The sequence below is a fragment of the Branchiostoma floridae genome, chromosome 1 (genome assembly GCF_000003815.2).
Source record: "Branchiostoma floridae strain S238N-H82 chromosome 1, Bfl_VNyyK, whole genome shotgun sequence".
NCBI classification, from domain to species: domain Eukaryota; kingdom Metazoa; phylum Chordata; class Leptocardii; order Amphioxiformes; family Branchiostomatidae; genus Branchiostoma; species Branchiostoma floridae.
Window position 1 is genome coordinate 7,552,569 of NC_049979.1, and position 25,521 is coordinate 7,578,089.

General features: G+C 39.3%; 1 protein-coding gene across 1 annotated transcript; it reads left to right on the forward strand.

The window, feature by feature from the left end:
• Window positions 1-4,400: 4,400 nt before the first annotated feature.
• Window positions 4,401-25,521, forward strand: LOC118424586 (protein YIPF4-like). Its single transcript, XM_035833217.1, has 7 exons — window positions 4,401-4,561; window positions 5,633-5,831; window positions 6,875-7,046; window positions 19,188-19,265; window positions 23,991-24,104; window positions 24,872-25,114; window positions 25,294-25,521. Exons 1-6 carry the CDS (start codon window positions 4,447-4,449, stop codon window positions 25,007-25,009), a joined length of 816 nt encoding a protein of 271 aa, XP_035689110.1. The 5' UTR covers window positions 4,401-4,446; the 3' UTR covers window positions 25,010-25,114; window positions 25,294-25,521.

Sequence of the window (25,521 nt, forward strand, 5' to 3'; positions counted from 1 at the left end):
ATGGATCTGTATACATGCAGGGCCGGACACGAGCACGAGTTAAGATTTTGGATGCTGTTTGTCGGCATGCCGGCACTTAAGGCTGAGTTGTTTTACCGACACCACTAGCATTAGAGAGCAGAGACACCAAGGAACTAGTTGAAAATGATCCCAATAGATAGAAATAGGGGAAACGAAAGGCATTGAGAGGCTGTTCACCTCCTGACAAGATAGGCGCAGGTGTGCCTGTGGTTTGCACCAAGATTGGAAAGACAGGCAGAACCAACAAGTCTGATGACAAGATTGTTAAGGTTCACTCAGAATCGCTTTACCGCCTTTAAAGTTAATCTACTTTTCTTTTACATTTATATAAGAATGACTTTCGTTTTCTCCCTGGTGAGGTCTTCTACTTTGCCTGTTATTGAAATCAATGCATCAAAGGTGCTTCATATTCCATCATGGATTTCGTATCATATTGTCTTTCGCAAACGGTTATGCTGCACTTTGATCGAAATGGCTCTGGGACTCTCCGAGCCTGCTGAAATAGCCTGCCGCCGCCTGGATGTCTGAGACGGCTTGATTTCTCTCAATCCTCCCACCACTGTCATCATTCTCACTGATCTGCTGATCTCTCTATTGAAATAGGTTGACAAAATTGAGCCAATAATGCACGACTGTCGCGTTGGCATGTACACAGAGAACGTTCCCCTTTCATCCAATCGCAATGAGGGAAGATGCCACAGATAAAGACTACGAATATTAATGAATGTGGAATTAAGTAACATGCTTGAAGTACTCTAAGTGGCTGAGAACATATTAATGATGCAAGCACTGTGTATGACAGAAAGCTAGAAGAGTTCACGGTGCAGGCCTGTTGGCGAAGAACATATTTTCATCCAAAATCATACGGTGATGAAACGGCATGTGATGAAATGTTAACGTTATGTCTTCGTCAACTGACATGTGCATGTTGTGTGTGGGGGTGAAAAACAATTCATTATGTTTTCTCAATAGTCCAATATGTTCAACAGCAACAGCAATCCACGAAGAAAAAGTACACTACATGGAAAAAATTCAAACGTCAGTTTATGACCACAGCTGCAAACAAATCGATCCACGGAACGTTATTTTGCGAATACTTTCGAATTCAAGGATTTAGAAAATAAATGTGCACATTTTTCTGATAGTCAATCAACAACAGCCGTCTTTACCTTAATGTGGGCCGGAGATCCTTTTTATTGAGGAGTGGAGGAAAGTTCATGCAGGCACGTCTTGCTACCACAGTATGTTAAGAAACACTTCCACGTATACAATTTAGTGAAGACCCCATGCTTGAACAGTTTGGAGGTTTGAGGTGATTGAACACGTGTTTTAACACTATGGCACATATCTAGATATAAGATGTAACACGTAATCATTCATGCAGACCGCATCTCTCATCTACAGTTAGACAAGACGTAAGATTTGGCAAGATGCCGATAGGAAGTAGCAGGATCCTGGTGGAGCAGCCGTTCCTTTCATGTTAGATGATTCACTAAATCTCCAAGTCAGTGTGAGGAATGTTCTTATTGGAGAGCCTTCATTCCACTCTATGTCAAGAGTTCTTTTACATACCCTGGTGTGCAAAGGCTCCCTCGAAGTCAAAGAGTCAATATATGCACTGCACACACATTTGGCCAGGCGGAAAATAAAGTATGTAATACTTTGTTGCGTACGAAGGAAAATCTTACATAGATGTAATAGCTTAGTTGGGTAGGCCTTGCTGTATTTCTCTTTTTGCAGCCGAATAAATCAAATCAAACTTTTACCGCATCACAGTTCCTCCTTGTGTCATTCTCGTGTCAGTACACGTAACACAACAGCAAACTCTTTCTGATGTCCCAGACGTCAGGCACATTATGTTGCGTTAACGGCGTTCGCCCCACCACCGACATCAAACCCCTCTAGATCTGCTCCATCATTGACATCAACAGTGCTGCGAGGCGGGATCTGCTTTCAAAATGTGCGGGTCTGAATGGAAAAGGAGTTCCGTGCGTTCCTTGTATGTTTGAGGAGCACATCCTCATCTTAACTGCAAGGACAGTGCTAGTTTCAAAGCGTAAGAGGAAATGTATGGTATTTAATGGGTTTTACAATACCCATACGCATTGACTTGCAATTTTCAACATTGCCAGGTTCTCGAATGCAATGGGAAGCTCCGCCGATTCGCCCACCTAGAAGCGCAAACACGCTGTACCTTGAAGATAAAGTTGATGTCACGGAGAACAAGACTAATCACATATTGTTTGTAACGATTGGGAAATTAGGCTAGGCATCCACCCGATTATGAATGCAAACACTTTTCTTTATTGGGTTGGACTGTTCAAAGTGTCGACCAAGTAAATACTGCGAATAAATCAAACTGCAAAAAAAATATATATATATAATCGAATGTTGTTGCTGTTAACCTTGTTTCTATTATCTGATTAAATAATGGCGTACTGTACAGCATCATTATCTAGAGTAAACCTATACAAATGGTTCTCCTCTAGAATTTCTCCTCTATCAAATCTCTTTGTCCATAATACGTAGGTATTACTCTGACTGGCACCTGAACCTGAGTGGTTCCTATCCGCTCACAAGTTTAGGTAGTCACAGACATGTGCATGAGACGGCGCCATTACGGTGTCCTTGTTATGTTCTACCGGGCCTGAGATAACTCCAGTCATCAGCAACGCAAATTAACGTCCGCTGTGGGATCAAACGTAGCCAGTGGTGCGCCCCCTGATCAAAGTAATTGACACAAAGCCCTATGAGGAAGAACGTTGATGTTTTTGAGCAGCTTGCTTCCACTGGAATAAGCACTGTCTCCGGTAACGTGCGTGTATCTTCTTTTTGTCTTGATGAGCCCAAACAAATGTCCGGTATTCAAACAGGATTTACCGCTGCCGAGTTGTTGATCGGAAGTCATCAGATCGTGTGCAAACACGACGGCGGCTAAATCAAAGGATGGCTAAAATATCATGATTAGACCTGCACGACTCACATCATACCTGACAGAGTACCCGTGAGCACGAAATCACATCATAGACTTACTGGTTCATAAGCTTTATGGCTCACTGTAAAATACATGTATTAGAGATTTCAAATGACAACGGAGTTCATGGTACTGAAGCAACAAGTCTCCGCAATCCTGGGACAATTTTCCGTCCAACTCAAGATGTAGTCGTCCAAGGCTGATGGGTAGGGTATTAAGCCAAAGTTACTGTGTGCGTGCGCACACTAGTATTGGATGCGATACGATTCTCATCTGCCTTTCAAAACACTTTGACACTCCCTACCCCCAGTAAAATGGCTAGAGGAGGCTTCAATCTATCTGATAAAACTACTTACTACGGCCAATTTGTTTCTGCGACATACGTCTGGCTAGGTCCAGATCTGTGATCCGTTAACATCAGTCTGAAAATTATGTAAGGTGATTAAGCCAAGGGCACAAACCGCCGTACGTGCAATTTTTCCGTTCCTTTTTTTTTTGGCGGGGGGGGGGGGGGAGCCACTTCCGCCGCGTATTTCTGAAAACGTTCAGGCTGTACAGGGCAGGCGCCTCGCCCGTACTGGCACGTGCGGGGGGCGGATCTGCAGCCCGATGGCACACGTAGTTTTGCCTGCACGTAAAGTTCTACGGCTTGTCTGCGTGCTCCAAAATCCATCGGATTCCCTACGAGTTCGTACGGAGGCGGTACTTACCACTTACGGATCCCAAAAGATTGCCCACGTTTTGGCACGTAGATAGCACGTATTTGTACGTACAGCGGGTTGTGGCCTTAGCTTCAGGAGTGCTGCCACTACTGCCTGCGTTTCTCCGACAGGGTTTTCTTGCAGATTTGACTTCAGCCGGTCCCTACAACGTCGGACTAACAGCGCTGGCTATAGGGTAAGAATTGCCAGGGGAGTTTGGCCACCATCTGGGTTTGACCAGTCGCGCAGTGAGTTTAACTGTTAGGAGGGGAAAATGTAGCTCTGGCGGACTGACTCTCTTGGCCAACTTATTATTACCCCTTTTGCCAAATTCTATTACTAAGTTCAAGGAGGTTATAGACAGATGGGTGGCTGGCCTAACCTCTGCGACGACGTAGACTGAGCGCCATCCGTCGAAGTACACTAGTATTAGTAGTAACCGCTGGCTAACAGCCCGAGCCAGCGGTCACCACTAGTACTACTAGAATGGTAGCGACCACGCCCACTCCATTCATTAGGCCTTTAATAGGGCTTCCTTGGGAGTAAATATTGAGATAATTCCTTACAAAGCAAACATAAGCCCATCGTTATCACAATATATCAATTTCTAGCTCTTGAGTACCCATGATCAGGCCATAGATATTTATAGAATCACTCGGAAATGGAGAACAACTTTTCTTTTCACTGCAGAACTTTCGCTTTCGTTGTTATCTCGCATGTGACATCTCGCGAGAACATACGAGATCCATCATGGCGGATTCTGGAAAGAATAGTTACGAGTTCACATCTTTGACGACGGATAGTTCTACACCAGCGGAGTTTTCCTTCGTAACAACAAGCGAAACGGCTTCCTATGGGTATTCTGGTATGCATTAACTTAGTATGGCTAACTCGTACCCCGTTGCACTGCGTACACAACGCTATAATTATGTCACTTACGTGGCAGGTACCAGTTTGCATGGGGTGGGGGGCAAACGTACTTCTGAAAAGCTGTAAAGTAAATACAGTACTACGATGTATTATAAACTGCATGTAATCACAATTATTAAGTACTTTTTGCTTCTAAAAAAGCACTTTTCGCGATTATTGATGCCAGTTTTCGAACAAAATGCAATTATTATATCTACTGTGACGTCATGGTCGAAAAATCCACTTAAATTTGATCAAGGAGCTTTTATAAAAGCTCCCTCATTTGATTAATTTAACACGGCCATAACGTGAAAGTTTCTCAGCATCAAGGGGATGTATGATAGTATTTTGGCACCAAAAAACAAATAGTCTGAATTTTAAAATCTCCAGTCAGAATGATATTGGTGACTTATATTCAACATCGAACAAACCACAGAACACATTCTAACGAAGTTCCTTGGTTCATAGAAAAGTGGCGGACAACTCAACTGGCTGTGGGAAGTGTGTATATTTCAGGATGTCGCAGGGCTCTAGCCAGCGTCCGTTTTTCCGTCAAAAATCCTTGGTGGAAGCTACAGGCGGGTTGGGGACGCCGTCCACGGCCGTAAAAGCCACACACTGTTTGTTTTGCTATTGTTGGGACTGTTGACAATGTGTGTCGGCGCTCTTTCGCATAGGATAATCTCATAAAAACCATTTTTTCAAGGTCTCAATGGCAACATTTACTACTTTGTAGTGTCATGGGAAAATAAGTTTTCGCGGTTTTCACGATGACTGGAATTGGCTGACGGAAAAAAAATTGGAGCTGGCTAGAGCCCTGGGATGTCCTCATGGCACATCTAAATCATGATAAACTGTGCAGTGTAATGAGCTACATTCAACTCATAATGTAGGGAATTGACCAAAAACAGTGACTTTATTTTTTTACAATACATCCCTTTAATTGAAAAAAATAAGATGATTGCAATTGATTTGCTGACATTTTTTAAAACAAAACTTGATGTGTTGATTTTCTTTGTTTTTGTAGAGGCTCACGTGACTGGCTCCATGGAGGCAGATCCAGAGGCTGCCATAGACATGGGCTCCATGGAGGGGACACCTTCCAAGTCATCAGGCACGTCCACGCGGTATCGGGGCGCAGCGGGGCAGTTTCTAGACAAGCGAGGCTTCGGGTGGCTGATGGAAGTGGATGCAGCGGATGATGATGATGATGACAAACCTCTGCTGTAAGTCTGTGTTTATGACCTCTTCATCATGGTTTCAAAAGAGACAAAGAAGTCGCATTGGCAGAATGCAGGAAAAAGAATATGATGCCACCTTTTTCATCGAACCCATTATCTTCCCTTGCACCTTCAGAAACATGTGTCTGTTTTAGTGTTCTTTTTGTTAAATCACAGGGGTTACACATACATTGAAGATATTTCAAAGCTATGATTGCTACACACAGTCTTATAATTTATATTGGATACATTGCTAATCAGGTTTCTATATGTTTAATTTAATGTATATGGTTTGCTACAAAACAATCAAAACAGCACTGGGAATTCATCAAGGGCATGATATCATTTAGTCTAAATATTATATTAGATTTAGTAGAAAATTATAGTAAGAGTACAAAACACTAGGTTTGTCTCTGAGATAGAATAGAATCACCTTGTAATCAAGACCATTTCTCATTTATTGATGTCAGAATAATTACATGGAGCCTTAGAGGTGGACCTGTCCTCAAGCCAACCATATTTCAAGTACCAAGCTGCAGCTGCATTCATGTATTTCCAGTTTAGAACTTTTATGCATTGATCTCAGAACGTCTCAGTTTTCCCACCATGGATATTGACATTTTGTTGATCCCTGTAACAAATTGTTTATATCCAAGATCAGGTGGATTTTATTATAAGACGTCCAAATTTCTTGGTGAGTCACTGAGTATAGATGCCACTATTGTAGGGGGGTCTGGGGGCATCCTCCTTCCATGGTGCAGAGTTTTGGAGAATTTTAAGTTAAAATGATGCATTGTAAGGTATCCTGAGGGGCAAAATTACTGTCAGAGAGGTCACAGTAAGTGACTGTGACCACAAAAGATCTAGTGGCATCCCTTGTCAATCAGAACTTCATGCTTGTCAGAGGATCTGCTCCCCAGTGTAAGGGTATCTAGTGCATCCAATTTCTTGTTATTTTAAGAAAATGCGTCCAAATGACACCATGACACATGTCTGGCTAAAAGCCTGTTCAAGATATTTAAAGATGACAAATTACTTCTATCATACAGGGAGGAGCTGGACATTGACTTGAAGGACATCTACTACAAACTTCGCTGTGTGCTGCTGCCCTTCCCTTTCCTGAACTTCCGCAGGCAGGTTGTACGGGACAACCCTGACTTCTGGGGACCACTGCTGGTAGTGGTGCTGTTTGCCATGGTCTCACTGTATGGGCAGTTCAGGGTGAGTGGAGCAAGTAGTCAGCAGGGCTCGAAATTCATTTTTGGGATAAGGTGCACTGGTGCACCCAGCTTAAAAAATTGGGTGCACCAAAATATTTTTTGGGTGCACCACTTAGATTTAGTAAAATGTCAGAAAAACCTAATAACAAAACTTAGTTACAAGCTACCAAATTCTTAAACAAGTACTATGACAGACATTTTTATTATCTTTCTAACGCTTAGATGTCAAAAATTGTCAAGAATATGATGTATACTAGTATACTTTGATATCTTTACAGACATAAACCTAAGAAAATATTTGGGTGCACCCTGTGCACCCACAGAAAATAATTGGGTACACAGCTCCAATGTTGGGTGCACCCAGTATTTCGAGCCCGTGATATTTTTAAAACTGTTTATCTACACTCTGCACCCTTCTGGAGATCATTTCATTTATTAAGAAACCTTTTACCCCATTTGTGCTAATCTTCCAAGGTTCAAAACAATCAACATCACGTAACTACATACATTTAAAAGATTAGTCTATAAGTTGTAGGGTCAGCCCAGTTGTCTTCAGATGAAACAGATGAATGAGTCAATAAACTGTGTCTTTGATTGTATGTGTTCTTTTCAGAGATAATGAGTGAAAATTGATATCATTACCACTCAGTAAAACCTCTCCTTGGGACTTCTAAAGGAATTATCTGGTAAAGCTGGTGGAAGCAAAGTGCCCACAAAAATAAATGTTTGAAAAAAATTGGCTCATCAATACAAGATCACAGCCATACACTTTGGAATGTCATAAATTTTACTTACTTCTGGGATAGTTTAGGCTAATAGCCCTCTCCTGACAATCAAGGTGAGGTTAGCACATAAGTTGGATAATGTAGTTCAATAGACATAGTTACTGACCCCTCTACTGTAGAGTTTGTCCAGGGACCTCATTCTAGGTATAATTGCTGTGTTGATATAGCTGTGTCCATACACTGGGGAGATGGCCTCTTTCTTTTATCACATATATGTTAGTCCAGTAAGCCCTCATCTGCAGTCTTAAGTACCTGTGTTCAAGGTTGTCATCACTCACAATTACAAGAGGGACATGCTGAGTCCTTGTACTTAATAGGCTCGGTCTTTATTGTATTCCAGCTGTCCCAGATATATAACTTGTCATGATATTGATATTCTATTTCTATATCTCCACTAGGGCTGGGTACCGGTACGGTCTACCAGTACAAAACCGTTTTTTCTTATTGGACTGGTCCAGAAAAACCAGACCTGAAAAAATTGGTGGACCGGATGTTGGACCTATTGGAAAATTAACAGATTATATGATCAGGCATTCACACGTTTTGGGGATTACGGTTGAGGAAAATAAAAAGAGCGAAGTAGAGTAGAGTCTATAGTCATTTCTACCAATTTTTACAGTACAGAGGCAGTTAGCTTGTAAGACGCAAGTGGGAGTAGAATACTCCACAAAACAGATTTCTTTGTAGTGAAAAGGACCATTGTTTTTAGTATCGCCCATTCACAAGTTCTCACATAATGAATCAGGCCCATGTGCAGGTCCGGACCTGGACCTGATCCTCTGGACCTGAATTTCCTGTACCGGTACCCACCCCTAATCTCCACTATAGTATAAGAGACTTGTTGAAAGGACATCTGAGATATTGAACATGTGAACTGTTTCCACTCTGCCTCTCATTTTTGGTTAAATCAGAAATGCCAGTTTTTACTTTTAGAAGAAGAAATGTTTTAAGTAATATTTTAGCATACTCCAAACTAGGATAATTTTAAAATTTTAGCATACTCCAAACTAGGATAATTTTAAAATTTTAGCATACTCCAAACTAGGATAATTTTAGCAATTCGTTTTTAAGAATACACATATAGTTGTGAGCTTCAATCAACTTTGTGGGACACATTCTACTTTGTACCCAATTCTTTGTGGATTGCTAGTCTTCTTTATCTACTGGGACTGCAGTTGATGTACAAGTGTATGTCATCTTGTTTTGTGCCTGAGTTTTTATTCATGATAGTATAGCTGCTTAACATTCCAGCTTTGCAAATCAAATGTGATTGATATTAATTGCACTATCCATATCAAAGCTCCATCCTCTTTGTGTCAGCCATCTTGTCACAGTTTTCACATTTTTTTCGTACATGTACATGTAGTTTTTTGATGATAGAGCAAAGTTTCCAAACCAATCTTGAAATAGACAGGGCTAGAGTTGAAATACCTCGGAGCACACTTCATCATGATTCCAAGTTGAAGGACTTTCTTTTGATGTTCCCAAATGGGCAAAAGGAGATTAGCTTGGGCATAGAAAGAACTTTATGTGTCAGATCTGCCATTGCCTTCAGGAGTTGCCTTCATTTTTGTGGCTGGTCAATAGCCCTGTGGTCTTTAAAGCTGAGAAATTACCACCTGTGGCTATATTGCCCGCAAGCCCATCCATCAACTTTTATACGGTAAATCTCGAGCCACCAAATGCTGAAAGACAGTTTATGTGCATGAAAGATCGGGCAGTGAATTTGTATTGGCAGGGTCTTTCATCATTCTGTGTATTGCCCACATAAGAAGTTATTACCGGTACTGTGTGTTGGCATGTTGTACTGTAACTGTACTGTAACTGAATGTTCGCATGGCTTCCTCAGTCACGTTTTGGTCTGGGTTTGTTAGCAGCTGCTCTTATTTTTCTTTCCATTGTTGCATGGGTTGTAGCAAGTGAATTATAGACAGCGTGAGGCAGTTTTTGAAAACATGACAATATGTTTTTCTGAGTTAAGCTTTGATTTTCATGGGGTGGAAGTTGCTCTTACATGTGTATTGTGTGATCAGTCATGATTTGTATACTAAAGCTGTGGTGCTCCAAACAACAATTAATGCACTGTCTTGAAACATTTTGTTAGGTTTTGATACAACCAAGTTTGTTCATTTGTCAGGCATCTCTGGAACAAAAGAACCCAATTTCAGGTCCCTTTCCAATATACAGGTGTAGTCCCAACTTAACACCCAGGATGGAACTGGAGTATCTTATAGCTCTACTAGCTAATTGGAACCAGGAGCTCAGTTGCGAGGCTGCTGCCAATAGAGCTACAGGGACATTCCATGCAATAATTGAAGAGTAAAAGTTACCTGTTTAGGAACACTATAGGGTCAGTGCACTGGCTTGTTTGGATTACGTTATGGCTCTTTAAGAGACTTGACTATGTTGTTTATGAGATGTATCATTGTAGGAGGAAATAACTGGTCCCAGCTGCTCAGGTGACTGATGATGATATTGGCTGTAAGTCCCTTAGGTCACTTTATCTATACAGAAAACAGTTCTGCTAATAAAGATAGGTAACTCAGTGGGCAAGATTCTCATTTCATGTATTGATTGCCAACTGCCCATGTAGCCTCACTTTACCTCAGCCCTTCCTATAACAGTCCATTACAATTTGTGGTCAGGAAAGTTTTAAGTACCAATTTGAATTTGAACACACATATGTTTATGCTGAATGTGGCTTGAATGCTATTATTACATGTATAGTAAGTACTAGTAGTTACAGGAAGAATGACATTAAGAATGTTAAGATATAGTGTTGCAATATTCTATACCATGTACAATGTTAACAAATTTCACACGCTGCTCTTCATGCCTTTAGTTTATGTACAAGACTCTAATTGTTACATTCAGTCATACAAAAATGTACAAGTAATAAGGCCAGGCCTAGGGTTTACTTAGTAGCAATATCAAGTTGTATGATATGTGTTGAGTTATGTGTTGAGTTGTCTGAAAATAAAACCTCAGCATGAGCAATATATAAATTCTTACATAATGAATTCTACTATAGGAAGGACATAACACTCGTGGTATTATCATTTCTTATGCAAATGTTTTGGTTCCAAGCATTTCAATTACTAGTAGTCTGTTTTGTGTATTACAGTGAAATAAAAACAATACCTGATAACATACAGCCCCTCCCATTTTGGATTTGTCAGCACATATGGCACTATAATGGTACTAGATATTCAAGCTAAAAACCAAAGGACAACCTTAGCTTATTAACCCTAGATAATCCCTATTGACTAGCCCATACAAATTTGAACCATAGACACATGGATAGGGAGAAGGTTTAACTGTGCATCAGTAGCTGTAGAATTAGAAGCTGTATAAGACATTGATTTTCTTTGATATCCATGCTACTTTTAAAGCTTGAAATTGAAGAAGGTGGAACAAAAGAAAAAGGCGAAAAAAAGCAAACTAAGATAAAGGAGATTATGTGGGTACATGAACAGAAGCAACTATCGATCTCATCAATCACATTCATTCCAATCCCTGTAATATAGTGGTGTCACTTAGGATAAGTAGGTCATGTATTAAAGGCAACTCAAGCAAGAAATAGGTTTTGTGCACCTGGGATTTATAAGTGATATTATCACCTACTTCATCACCTCTCAAGGACTGCAGGGATGGCAAGGTACAGAAATAAATCAATTTTAACTGTGGTACTTTTCTTGTGAGAGCTATTGAAGACTGGAACTCATCAGTGGTGATTGAACACTGCTTAGAGTTAAAGAGGCTCTACTGTGATCAGATCCTTATTCATGCACTAAATGATTCAACACAATGGTCTGCCTGCTCAGCATTGCCATAAAGCTGTTTCCTGGTATTAAACAGGTTTCATCATGAACCAATTGATTGAGATGTATATCATATAGGTGAAGGTAATGATCGTGACGTGATGTATGTTTGCCCTGAAAGATGAGAAAGAAAAGAAATATTTAGCAACTGTGGTATTAGAATTTAAACATGAGACCCTGTAAGACATAGATTGGTCTGCATCGGTTGGATTTAGAGTATAATAGTACTGGGGATGGGCTCTCATCATCATTAGACCTCTGGTGTTCTGCCAACTGTGCCGTCCTGGGAAATCAGGACATGGCCGCCTGATTAGGGGAGGAATTAAACTCTGGCATCAAAGCAGAGAAATGTAGGATCCAAGGTTATATAGAACAAGTGTCTGTAAAATGGGACAAAGTGACAACAGCTGTCCATGTTCTCACTGCCACAGAGTCGTGAAAGATGGCAACCTGCACATGGTTAGTTGGTAGTTTCAGAGGTGAATGGAAATATTTTGAGTCATCACAAACTAATGATTATTTGCATGGTATGCTTAATTATGAACAGAGAGATGGTTATTGATGTTCCCAATAAAGTTTTGAGTCAAACTACTAGTAAAGCAGATCTGTTTTAATAAGCTGAAGGATTTACACTTGTTAATTTGAGCAGCATATGGATTTCCACTACATTCTGATTACTATAAACAGTCCAATTAAACATGATGCATGGATGTATGGCTTTTCTACTTACCAACTTTTAAGACTTGATTGTCATGAAAGCTGTGATGGATGTCTCTATTGTTTATTTATCTGTAATTATTTGTGGATACTTGAAGTTTCTTTTTAAAAAAAACTTATGTCCAATGAAATATAAGACATAACTTAATATGATGTGTTGATAACATTTTCCAAATAACCAGCATCTTTTTAAAAAATGCAACAAAAAAGTTACAGGTAGGGAAAAGTTCCTCATGTAGTGTTTACATCTCTGACATATTTCAGCTGTATAGTATGTCTGTTGAAATTTATTCAGACCAGTTCTTCATGATCATGTTAATATTGCCTGGAAAATGGAGTCCATCTCCAGTATTTGTAACAAGGTCCCGATATTCTGTCAGGGAACTACATTGTACTAGTACGTGCTCAAAATAGCTGAAGAACTACAGTTGAAACTGCTTTATCTGGTGTTAATCTTCTTTAAGTACCTCCAACAATAGCTTCCCATCTACATTTGTACATATCTATTGATCTTGTCTATGAGCTTAAGCATTAGACAGGAAATTCATTCATCAACGGATGTAGATGGGTTTATCACGTCAGCCACAGGCATATCTGTACATATGCCACAGATATATCTCAGGGTGGTATTTATAATTGACAGTCATCCCAATCCTCGGGCTTCTCACTATTACTGATCACTTCTTCTTTAATCGATTCTGCCATCAGGCATTAACCTCAATTATAATGTGGCCAACCTGCAGGGATGACCACGTTCTGGATACTGGAGGCCTCTCCTGCGACCTAGCCTACATTTCAGATGTCAAGGCAACTGTTTTTTATGGCTTGTTAAACCTTTTGATCTGGTTCATGATAAAATTGTGGCCATCATTCTAACATGAACCATTAAAGTCTCTCACCTATTTACTGCTGCAGTAACAGCCAATAAAATACACCACGATCACTCAAGATGGCAGAATTAGGATGGTCTGAATGGCCTGTATTACTCCCATTGTTTGATATTCTGGAAACCTGATTGCATTTCAAAACATCTGGTATCATTCAGTAGAACTTTATTTCCCCTCCATTACTGCGAGCTACTTTGTAGATTTCCTGCACAGAGTAGTGTCTGATGTTTTGTTACAGGCATCATTCTTATTCCAGTGATTACAGAGCACGGGCAGTAAAGGCACATTGGTAATGCTCCATGCATCGTACATTGACAGGTGTGTGAAAATACTACTGTACGTGCATTGCCGAAGCATTCTAAAGTAACGTGCTTAGTGAATGCATGACATAGTGCTTTTGCCATATGCTTTTAGTGCGCAAAATCAGTATGGCAAGAGTGAGCAGTTGGCAGTGCCTATATCGGAGGCCATTCACCAACTGCATGCATGAAAGACTGGTAATAATAATAACATATCAATATGACACAAAGCATCTAATGCATTGCCTGCTCTGTTCATAACGGCATACACGGACACACAAAATTCATGGCACGTAAGGGGGACAGGCATTTATGTTATCATATGGTGTTTTGAAGTAACCAGTGACCTATGTGCCTGTAGAGGGTACGTGTACATTTTGCCCTCTACTCTATGCATTAAGCACATTATTATAACTGAATGGTGATGTATTCCTTTTCCAACTTATAATGATAGGTTGATGAATTGGAGCATGACAAAAATACTCCTTTAAGATACGAAGGACCCACTTTTTATGCCAAACGATTTATCATATGTCATCCTTTTTTTTTGGAGACCACCAGGTTTGGGATTGAAGGTTCTGCTGTAAGACATTCACATTAATTGCCTGGTTAGGCCACACCAAGTCTATATGTTGCTTCTTGGATTTTTTTCAGAAAAAATTGGACCAACAGCTCTGGGGTGAAGATATTCAGCTTAAATAACACAAAAAGACATCAGCCTGAGTAGTTTAGTGGCATGTTTTATACAATGAATCCCTTCCTTTGATTTCTTACTAATGTTCTGAATAAAAGGCATTGTTTTTAGACTGAAATTATGTGTATGTGGCTCTGAGTGGCAATGTTTACAGATTTGTGAGCAAAACATCATGTATTATTTTTTCCAGGGACTTAATTTTGTTGTTGTTGAAAATGAAAAAAAAAATGGACAGGCGAATCTGAGAAGCAACAAATAAAATTGGTATAGCCTTAGTCAAAATTTATTTTCTAAGCATTCTAAAGATCTCAAAACCTGCAATACCATCAGCAAGTCAGCAGTTTACAAAAAAAGTCAATTTTTCCAATATTGAGTCTCTTGCTAATAAATATACTGCAGATCATCCCAACAGGGCAATTTTTATGATAACGTGAGTAGTGCCTTGCCTCCATTCTTTACCCGTTGTAGATTGAATTGTATTTGGATATTGTTTACTTGGATGTCTAACCTTCATAAATGTACTGCCTAGTCATTTTGATTTTCATAAACTAGTCACGGACGGTCTGTGGTCCTGCTGGGAGGTGGTTTGTTTCATTACATATATCACAGCAGAATAGACTCTAATTCATTACAGTTTTCTGACTGTGTCTGGGTTATGAAAATAACATTATAGATTAGTACTAATTATCAGTCAAGACGAGCCAAGCTGGATGGATTATTTGTTCCTTCAGTTTAAACTTAAAGCTAATTGTGGATGTCAATAAACTCAAACCAAAAAAGAAAGTGAAACTTTGTGATGCTAATTTACAACTAGCTATAACTATAATATTGAAACTGCGCATGTTGCTAATTGTGATAAGGAATTAAAATTTTTGAATTCAGAATAATTGTATGAAAGTTGATGTGTTATAAAATATCTTAGACCCCAACCCAACATTTATTTTGGCTTGTGCGCCTAGGTAGCAATGAGTGGTGCCTACCTACCTACCTAGTTCCCTAACCTCCTGGTCGTTGGGGGGACAAGGTAGACATGAAGATGGAGAGCTGTCTCCAGGCCCATCTGTGTCTTGCTACAACAAGACAAATGAATTTGTTACTTAGTAACAATAACTTTTCTTTGAGCAAAATGATGATTTTTTAACAAAGACACACAAAATACAGTTGCACAGGAGAGTTCATCAGGATGTTTGACCATAGTTCCAACTTCAAGAAGTTCAAGGAAAGTGCTGATTTCATAGATACTGGTAAGAAAATGACAGATGACAGATCCAGCTAGAGATGCACACTGTCCAGGCAGCTAAAATCAGGAGAAACCAGACTGATGTACATGGCTGAAGAAAAGCGGGCCCTGCGAAAAGAACTCTGCAACAGACCTGAGTCAGCTTACCAATGTGCCCTGTGTGGCAGAGACTGTCATTCTCATATAGGACTGTTTAGCCACAGTTGACGCTGTAGGGCTGATATCAATTAGGATTTTACCATGGTCAATATTGACCGAAGGAGGCCATATATGGTAAGAAAAGAAAACATTCATAAGAGTAAATGTGTTACATTTATTCTAAGTCATGGAAATTTGTGCATCGTCATTCGTTCTGGGAGAAACTGTTCTTGGTAAGCTGTAATTCCAACAGACAGTATTGGACAGTGCCATTTGCTTAACACCAAATTTATGTGGTTGATGCTCCATACCAGAGGACCTGTCAGTTAGTGATGCAGTCGCAGGGCATTTAAGGACAACTAATATCATACAGAAACTTGAGAGGAAAATTTACAACATACCATAATACCAAACTTACAGCTCAACGACTTCTGCCTTCCTCCCTTCCAGTCCTGCAGCTTTGGTGATTACTATATAGTGTGATTTGTCTGTACAGAAAGCCATGCTTTAAGCTGTCTAACCTTAGCTTTTCTAGTTTTATCTTCACAACTTTTATGAGGGGACGTCTTTACCTTGCAGAGGGTACCGATAAATCCTGGGGGGATAATGCTGCTTTATGCGGGTAAGCGCTTTTGTTATTGCCTTCATGCCTGTAATTTCCTCTGGCATATTGCATCTATTATACTCTAAAAGATATGTGTCATGTGAAGAGAGTTTCTGATGCCTGTATTTCCCATCAATTTTCAGTAGTAAAGGCATTGGAATTTACTGAATGTGTTTCATACATTCATGACTGGAATAGCAATTGTGCTTGCATGGATCATGTAGAAAGATTTCTTGACAGACTGTCTCCTTTTGGAGATTGTAGAAGAACATTTTCAGAGACCTGTTGAAATGGGCAATTTAGAATTTAAAACTTACATCTCTTGACCCCTTTTGACCCAATTCAAAGAAGGCTGCAGAATGGTCCAGAATGGGCATTTACTTGGCAGCACACAGACAGTACAAACCATTACCAATCAAGATAGCATAGATTTCACATAGCTTTATGTACCACAACTTTATATGTGCAATGCAAAGTCATGGCCGTATGTCTCTCTAGAGACAAGGAAGATGCGTAAGCAAGTACAAATTTTGTCTCGTTGGGCCACTGGGATGCTTTCTGGGAAGACCATGTTTTACCATTGATGAGGGCTGTCTTCATGTTTCAATTTTTTTCCGTCCCGCTCATTGTTGGGAAGCTTATTATTTTGTTAGTTTTGGTATCATTATACTAGACATATACTTTCATCCATATCATAAAGTTCAGATTTTTTGATGGACAAGGTAAAATTTCTGTGTGTCCCAGCAGGTAAATGTCAGGTTGCTTGTATTATGGGTCCTGGAGACAGCCATTGTGTTGATTGTTTTTTACTAGTCCAATCAAGGAACGGATATCAAGATGTGGACCTTGCTTACGTTTTTGTCTTCATTTGGACTCCTGCAAGTTGATAACAAAAGACCGTGATAGCGTTTTATAAGTTGTGTAACAGTGGGGTTTAAGTGCTGCCAAACTGACCACGCCAACGGCTCTAGAGTTTTTGGTGTTGTGGTTTGCACGTTGGATTTGTGATCTGCCGAACCAGGTTCGATCCCGGGTGTTGGCATGTTAGTTTCTTTCTGTTCTTACTCGCCCCTCTGAATTCTTACAGTTATCTCATGGGACGTTCATTTCATCCTCTCATCAGATGTTGCAGCCATATACATTGTACCAGGTCAGCTCAGGATTGCCTGCCTGTATATAGGGTCAGTGCCCTCCTTTCTGGCCCTTAATAATCAACCAGCAGTAAATGAGGACCTTCGTTATCTCTGATTGTTGTCCAGAGAGTTTGCATAAGACTGGAACATGCTCCAGTTTGGAATTGATGTCAGGCAATTGATGCATGAAAGTATACGTCAGGCACACAGTTATACAGACACAGGTAGTGTACATGTTTCACAAACTCTTCAGCATCTGGTTTGATGACTTAGAAAAAAAAGTTTCACTGCCAAAGTTTAAAGTAGCCTAGTATCCAAACCCATATATCCCCTAAGTCTCTTTTGCAATGTCTTTGCTGAGAGGACAGAAGAGAATCAGGAGCTATAATGGGTTTGGGTACCTGACTACAAGTTTATTTAAATTAGGGTAAGAAGATATCTTGGAAAAACAGATTGATTATTGAGTTGTCATTTTAGATACAATATGCCGAAAAATGACAATATTGTAGATTGTGGAAAAATGTGATAAAGGCCATCAATAAATGCATAATAGCTGACTAAAGGTTGATATATGTGATTTCCAATCCTTGTGTGATTTCCAATCTTATAGCAGCCCATGCTGTTGTGCATCAATGGCAGGAAATGATTGGATTTAAGAGCTAGCTGTGATTGTTGCTCCTTCAATTAGGATGGATGACACCAATAGCAATATTTCACATTTAATGGGAGGTCGTTGCACTGGGGATTTTTCTACAAAATCATCAAACCTTATCTTGTGCACGGGATGACACAGTTAACGCAGGCAGACAATTGTTGGTGGAAAACTTCATAAAAGCTAAGATATGACATTACTGTACCATAATATTGGAGATAAATGATTGTTAAGAGTAGAGATGTAAGAATTGAATCTGTCTGAACTATTCCATTCCATTAATGTTGTGAAAGTGGTCTCCAGGAAACAACACTGTATAGTCAATCATCATTAGAATGAAGAGACAATGAAGATTTACCACTGATAGAGCACCTATGATGGAAAACACAGGAAGGTTCATCTCCTCTGTATACACAGGGGACTCTTTCCTCCTCTAGCTGATTGCGATTTTCTCATCTTGCCATCCTGCATTCAAATTGCCTCCGGGTAATTTTCCCCGCTGTCATTAGCTTGGATTCTTCTAAATGCTCTGGTATTATACTTAATCCTTGATCCCGGCACATCAGACAATCTGGTGCAATTAAGCAGTCCAAGAGTAGGTCTGATCAATTTGTCATACCAAATAACCCGACGAAAATAACTCAAATTTCCATGTTCACCAATAGCAGTTCAGCACTGAGGACTTCAAAGAAATGTCAATTGGTTATTAAGACTTTCCTGGAATAGATAGTCAGGGTGCATTTAAGACAGATGACAAAGCTACATATGTTTTTTGAAAGCATCAGTTTCAGGAGAAATATCCTCTTGAAGGAAACATGTAACGTTACCTGGCTTGCTTATGTTGGATGTAGCACAGTTATGTTGGATATAGCACAAAAATAACTCAGATTTACATATTCACTAATAGCAATTCAGCACTTAGGACTTCAAAGAAATATCAATTGCTTATTGTTAACGGCTTTCCTGGAATAGAAAGTTGTCTATGTACAGGGTGTACCTGTGTATTTAAGACAGATACAGAAAGGTATTTTTAAATCATCACTTTCAAGAGAAACATGTCAAACATGTTCTTGATGCCAGGTATTCCAACTTGTTCAGTTACTAGGTTTTAGCTCACTGATGTTGGATGTATCACAGTTCTGTTTTCATGCTGTTTGTGTGTTTCCCTGCAGGTTGTGTCGTGGATCATCACCATCTGGGTCTTCGGCTCTCTCATCATCTTCATGCTGGCCAGAGTACTGGGAGGAGAGGTGTGTATGGAGTCAGGGTGCTCACTCATTAGGTTATGACATAGACCAAGAAAATACAGATCCTATGCCCCCCTCCCAACCTCACTGAAAAACAAAGCAAAAATGCAGATATTTGATAGGCCTACACCTGCTCTTTTATTGGTTGATCTGCTAATTTTGATGGACAGCCAGGACTAGTCTGTTTGGACTACATGCAAATAATTGGAAGGAAATTTAATTTGCCACTGTAGATTATGTATCTGAATCTGAGTGTGCCATCTTGACTCAAGTTGTGTAGTTTCTGTCTGCCATAATTGCAACCAACAATTGTATTTTTCTGTTAATGTTGATCTGATAGTGCTGACAGGACTGTCCAGGTCACCAAAGACCAAGGACATTACTGGACATTTGGTTCTTCTTCTTCTTTCGTGTCATCACTACACTTTTTGGTATTAAATGTTCATGGATGTATTGTGGCTATGTCTATGGTGCTGAAAGTTGTGGTGCTTTCCAACAACATTGTGAAGCATTCAAAGAAGATTCTATTCAAAAGACTTAATAGATATATTATTTTCTTGTTCCTAGCTTATATATAGGAAAGTATTTGAATAGGTATGTTAAAATGAAGTTCAAGGGAATGTCTTGGTTAGTGTCTTGGACAGATAGGGGCAGTTGTGGTAATCTACTAGAACTGTATTCTAGACACCAAATTAAAATGAAAATGTGTAGATATTTTTGGATGCAGACAGTTGAACTCTTTGCTGAAGGTCTGTAATCTAAATTTCAAAAAAAGCAAGAAGGAGAATATCATTAATCTTGCATACTAAATCTACAATCAGTACCAGCCTCTGGTGAATGTCCTTGTTATGACACTCGTCTCTTGGAGGACAAGTATTATAAGTTTCTGCTCCCCTTGTGACAATAACTCAAACATCATAGTAAATCCCAGCAGAAATCTCTGTGTTCTGCTTATATCAAAGTTGTATTTTTCATCTGATGATGCCACTTATGATACTAACTGCTTTGCCAGCAACATCTCTTGTCATCTTTGGAATTTGCTTTAAATTTCTGATAAGCATTTTGTCAGTTGATAAAGCATGTGAAGAGTCACGACATCAGATTTAAGATAAAAGCATTAGCTACATGTATCACCTAAAACTGTTTATGAGTTTTGGTTTTGACATCACTACAGTGATTTTGACTTACAGATAGATGATATCTTAGCCAGTGTATGTTGGAAACTTGAAACAGGATACAATTAGAAGGGTACCTTTCTGCATCAAGCTGACAAAAAACCATACAGCTTGTAACATTAGAAGCAGAAATAAGCATTTGGCTAGGAGTAAGAAGGTAAATTTTGGCCCCTTTGCTTGTATTGCTTAGCTATGGATGAAATGGTACATTTTGACAGAAACTATTGACCATTTCAAAATCATCATCTGATAAGATGAAGAGAAATGATTATGGTACAATACAGTTAAATATCTGTCAGTAACTGTAATGCATATCAATTCCTTTTCTGTTTTGTCAAGGATGGTACTGTAAATGCAGAAACATTTTTCCACGGCAATTAGAGACTACAGTGCATGGTGCTACCGCGAACTTAAAACCAACGCGAAAAGTCCTTTTTCTCGCTAACAAGAAAATAAATCCCCGCGAACTTACATACATTTACAGGAATTTTCCACAAATACATACCCAACCCCAGAAGTTATGGCAAGGTGTAGCTGAACATGTTTTAACCTCTGACCCTACAGGACGGCTGATGAATGCTTACAGCCATTTGAATCTGGGTCAGGGCTTCTGATAACATCCTTCAGTAACTGGTTCAAGATGTGTCTTAAAGATATGGGGTAAAGTGCGTGGTTAATGGTAGATTGGGGAAAACGCAGTCAAAGGTTGTGTCCTTGAGGGCTAATATGTACATTGTACTAGATTGGTTTGTATGCATCCTACTTGTAGAATTATATTGACCTTGGGCCTCTAGATGTTATTCGAGGTTAGCAATTTACATGAATACAGATGTTACAATGTCCTTGCTGTCTGTAGTACAGTATATTGTACATTGCAAGCAGCTGCCACAGACGAAGCCAGGCTTTGCAACAAGTTATTATTGTGGGAAGACTGACTGTGGAGGCTTGGTCTGGTGACATTGTAGTTTTAGAGTGAAATCATTCATGGCCACAGCATACTACTGTCCTCCCTCTCTAAACTAGAATCATACCAGTTTTATGTGTTGCAAAACTGTAGTCTATGAGATATAATAGATGCCCCTTTGACCCCAAAGGCCAAACTGCAAATTTTCCTCAGAGATCCAGGTGAATAGGACAGCATTTAAGTACTCTTAAGGAACTTAATCCTGAAGTCAATAAATAAAGAGGTGAAGAACAGGTGCATTTAACCTCCTTCAGTTGTAACCTATTAAAGTGCTACCAAATTCCTTGAACACATTGAGACAGTTCATCAACACCTTGGGTCAGCATTAAGACTAATGGTTATGTTCTTGAAGATGCTTTAGTCTGTGGCCTTGACACTTGAAGACTTCTTGATGAGGTCTGCGCTTACAGCTGGGTGTGTTCCTTTAGGCTTTACTGCTGGGGAGATCTCCTGGCTCCTTTCCTCACACAGCAGATTTCAGAGACCTCTCATCCAGCCAAGCTGATGTGACATAATCCTATAGCTAACCAATCGTGATAAGACCACTGAGAAATCCTTACACAAAGATGTTGAGGACATTTGTATTCATACAATACCACAGCAAATCCAGATAAGGGCCAGTAATAATTGCCTAAGCAGTCCTTGGAGTAACACGGTAGATCCGGGGGATTTAAAGAAAAGTCTCTGAGCATGACTTGTGGTAGATATGGCTCGCCTGGGGGAGGGAGCAGATGTGGGTGTGACAGAACTGGGTTGATAGTGATGGGTGACTGTCCTTTGATGGGAAAATATACCTCATGTGTCATACCAGGCAACATGTGCAGACTGTGGCCCATGGCAGGTGATTAGCTGACCTTTGGGTCTCACATGTTAATAGTCTGTAGTCACTGATCCTATACAAGGCTATTCCTGACTCCACACAGGTTCTATATATCACAGCATTGCCAAACTGGCTCTTAAACAACATCGACCTTTCAATTCTCACAAGCCCCTTGCCAAGTATAGACTGACTCAACTTTTGATGTCTCAGAAACTTCTTGGCTTCACAGAGAATTGTTTGGAAACATTGGGTGCAGCAGTTTGACTTAAGAGAAAGTTATATGCATATGCACAACTGTTACACGATAAGTAAAGTTCTAGAGTCACTGTGGTACTAGTAGATGTACTTCAATTGCAAGTTTTGACAGTATTTAATAGACTCAACAAGTTTGGTGATCTTGAGGGGAAGCCCCTCTGTTCTCTAAAGAGATTACTAAATGGCCTTGGCTGGTGGAAAATATGTTAGATATTAGAGACAGATTCTGATGAGGGAAGACGAGACTGAGGAAAATTTGGGAAAGTTCCAGTTTTCTATTGCTTAGCTAAGTGAAAATCTTGCCTCAGTCATCTACATGGCACCTGACCAGGATTGATCATGTGGGCAGTGTTCTTATTCATGCTGTCATGTGATGATGATTGCAGGGAGATGGTGTAACAATGATCAATTTGTTACCTCAGGGTATAATATTGGGTGGCTATTTCTGCCATAGTTGGTAACTGATAGCCTTTACCGAACACGTTCTCTCTAATCTGTGCCTTCCATGATTGCCTTAAAGCACTAAGATTGAATAATGCACAATGATAGTGTATGTCGACGTGATGAAAAATGGTGAACATATTCATGCACAGTTTAATGGGATTTGATGGGTTTTATAATGTCAGGCTAATACAATCTGTCACGAGGTTGTGTGCCTAACAATTGCAGAAGGAAAATGGGTTCCAAGAACTGGCTTGCTTACGTTCTATTTCCATACTATCCAGTTTATTGTCTATCTAATGCTAGCCATAGTAAGTTAGACGATAAACTGGATAGTAAGTGAGTGAGCCAGCTTTAATTTATATATAGTAAGTTAGCATTTCTCCATTAATGAGATTTAGCTTTGTGTATATGAAATGATACATTCTGAATATCCTTATCACATATTTCTGTATTGGAAATTAGCTTCTTACGATTTCTCGGGAAGATAGAATGCTGAATGACAATCAAGTCATAGCATCTAATATATCTCTACATGTATGTAGCTTTATTGTGACAGGTAAAAGATACGAGGTATGATTTACATTTAGATGAGCCTATCAGATGATTGTGAGTGATCATGAGGTATGGGAATTGCACTGATGTTCATCCAGTGCTTTATGGTATATACAGAAGAACTTTGTTGCAAGATAATTGTATATGGTACAATGTATGGCAACGGCTATTACACAAAGTACTAAATAGAAGTATAGATAAAAGGTACTTAACATAACAATAAGGGCTAACAATAAGATAAGTAACATAATTCTTTCCTATAGCATTATGATGGAGTAGGCTAATCATTAGTTTCGGTATTCTTTCTAATAGCAGAGCAGTCCTTGATATGTTTGCCTATTTTTGCATTATGGAAGTTCTGACATCTAAAGATATAATATTATACAAATCTGTTTGTAGCATCAAGTCTTTGGAAATCTGTTGTACTTGATTTTAGAAATGTGAATAGTTCATTACGTAAACTAGCATATCTAGAACATACAATGAAAGAAAAACAAGTTATGCCATTTTTTTGGCAGGTGAGCTACTCGCAGTGCCTGGGCGTGATTGGCTACTCGTTGCTGCCACTCATCGTTACAGCGTCTGCTCTACCATTGGTCAGGCCATTCCACTACGTCAGCCTTTTAGTTAAGGTGAGAAATGTTTAATGCAATAAAAGGGTTTTTCTTGATTCAGACAAAATATTCTAGTATGTAATTGAAAATGCTCACATTCACAAATGCTTGTAAGTGTTGCAACTTTAAGATGGTACAGTGCAACGTAAACTTAGTATAGAAATGTTGAAATGTTTGCAGTCAAGTCTATGACACCATGTGTTTCAAATGTGATACTGTACAACAGAATTTTTTAATATTTTACAATAAGGCCACAGCAAGTACATTTTATGGATGACATCCTTTGCGGACTGCAAAAATAGTGAGATATGGTGAAAAAAAAACAATGATTGGTATAAAAAAACAAGATGGCTAAATTTTCAAAATGTACACCATAAATGTTGTTAACAAGAATTAAAGTAACAAAACATGACATCACAACCAACAAGGCATTCATTCCTGTTTTCAAGAAGTGCACTAGTGTAGTAAAAGAGACTCTATAAATGTGGTACACTGGTATCACTTACCAAGTTGGCAAATACACTCATGGCTTCCATATCAGTGCCAACTTTGTCGCTTCTAGAAGTACAATTATTAGGCCACAACACAACTTTTTTTCCCATTTTGGTATTGAAATTTGTCATCAATTTGACCATCCCTCCAAAATATTTTTTTTTCTGAAATCAGGCAAGAATTAATTGGGTGTGCAGATGTCATCCATAAAATTTATTTGCTATGACCTAATCATGTTCATTTTCAGTTGTTGTGGTTAGACACCTGTACTGACTGTGTGCATGTGTGGACAGTTCCTAGGTGTACTGTGGGCTGCCTACAGCGCTGGGTCTCTGCTTGTTCATGAAGAGTTCAAGACCAAGAAGCCCCTCCTGATGTATCCCATCTTCCTGCTCTACATATACTTCTTATCACTGTATACTGGTGTATAAATTTGTAACTGTGATAATAATATTGCACAATTGCCTGTAATCCTCATCTATTTTTAAAGATATATAGTCTTCATGTTGCTGTGACTGTACTGTTGTCTTGCTGTGTATAACGCTAGTTCACCAAGGTAATTAGGAAAACAGTATCAAGTCAATTGACGTTTCATATTGCAAGATAGTCAATATATGGTTTGAAACCACCGTCTGTTAACTTATTATCCCCAGATACCTTATTTTTCTATAATCAACGGATATAGGTTAATCCCCGGATAAAGGTGAACTAGTGTTACCTGTCACAACTCTAAATCATTCAAAACTCTCTTTTTTGTTAACAAATATGGATAATTCACAATATGACAATTATATGATACAGGACTATGTAGAGAAGTCCTAGAAAGTTGATGAGGTGAGAGCTACATTATGTCCAGCTTATTTGTCATAGATGGTAAAAGATGTGGTAATGGGAAAGGTGTGAAAATGGTGTCAAGTCAAGTGTTTTTCTAGGTTTGGACAAG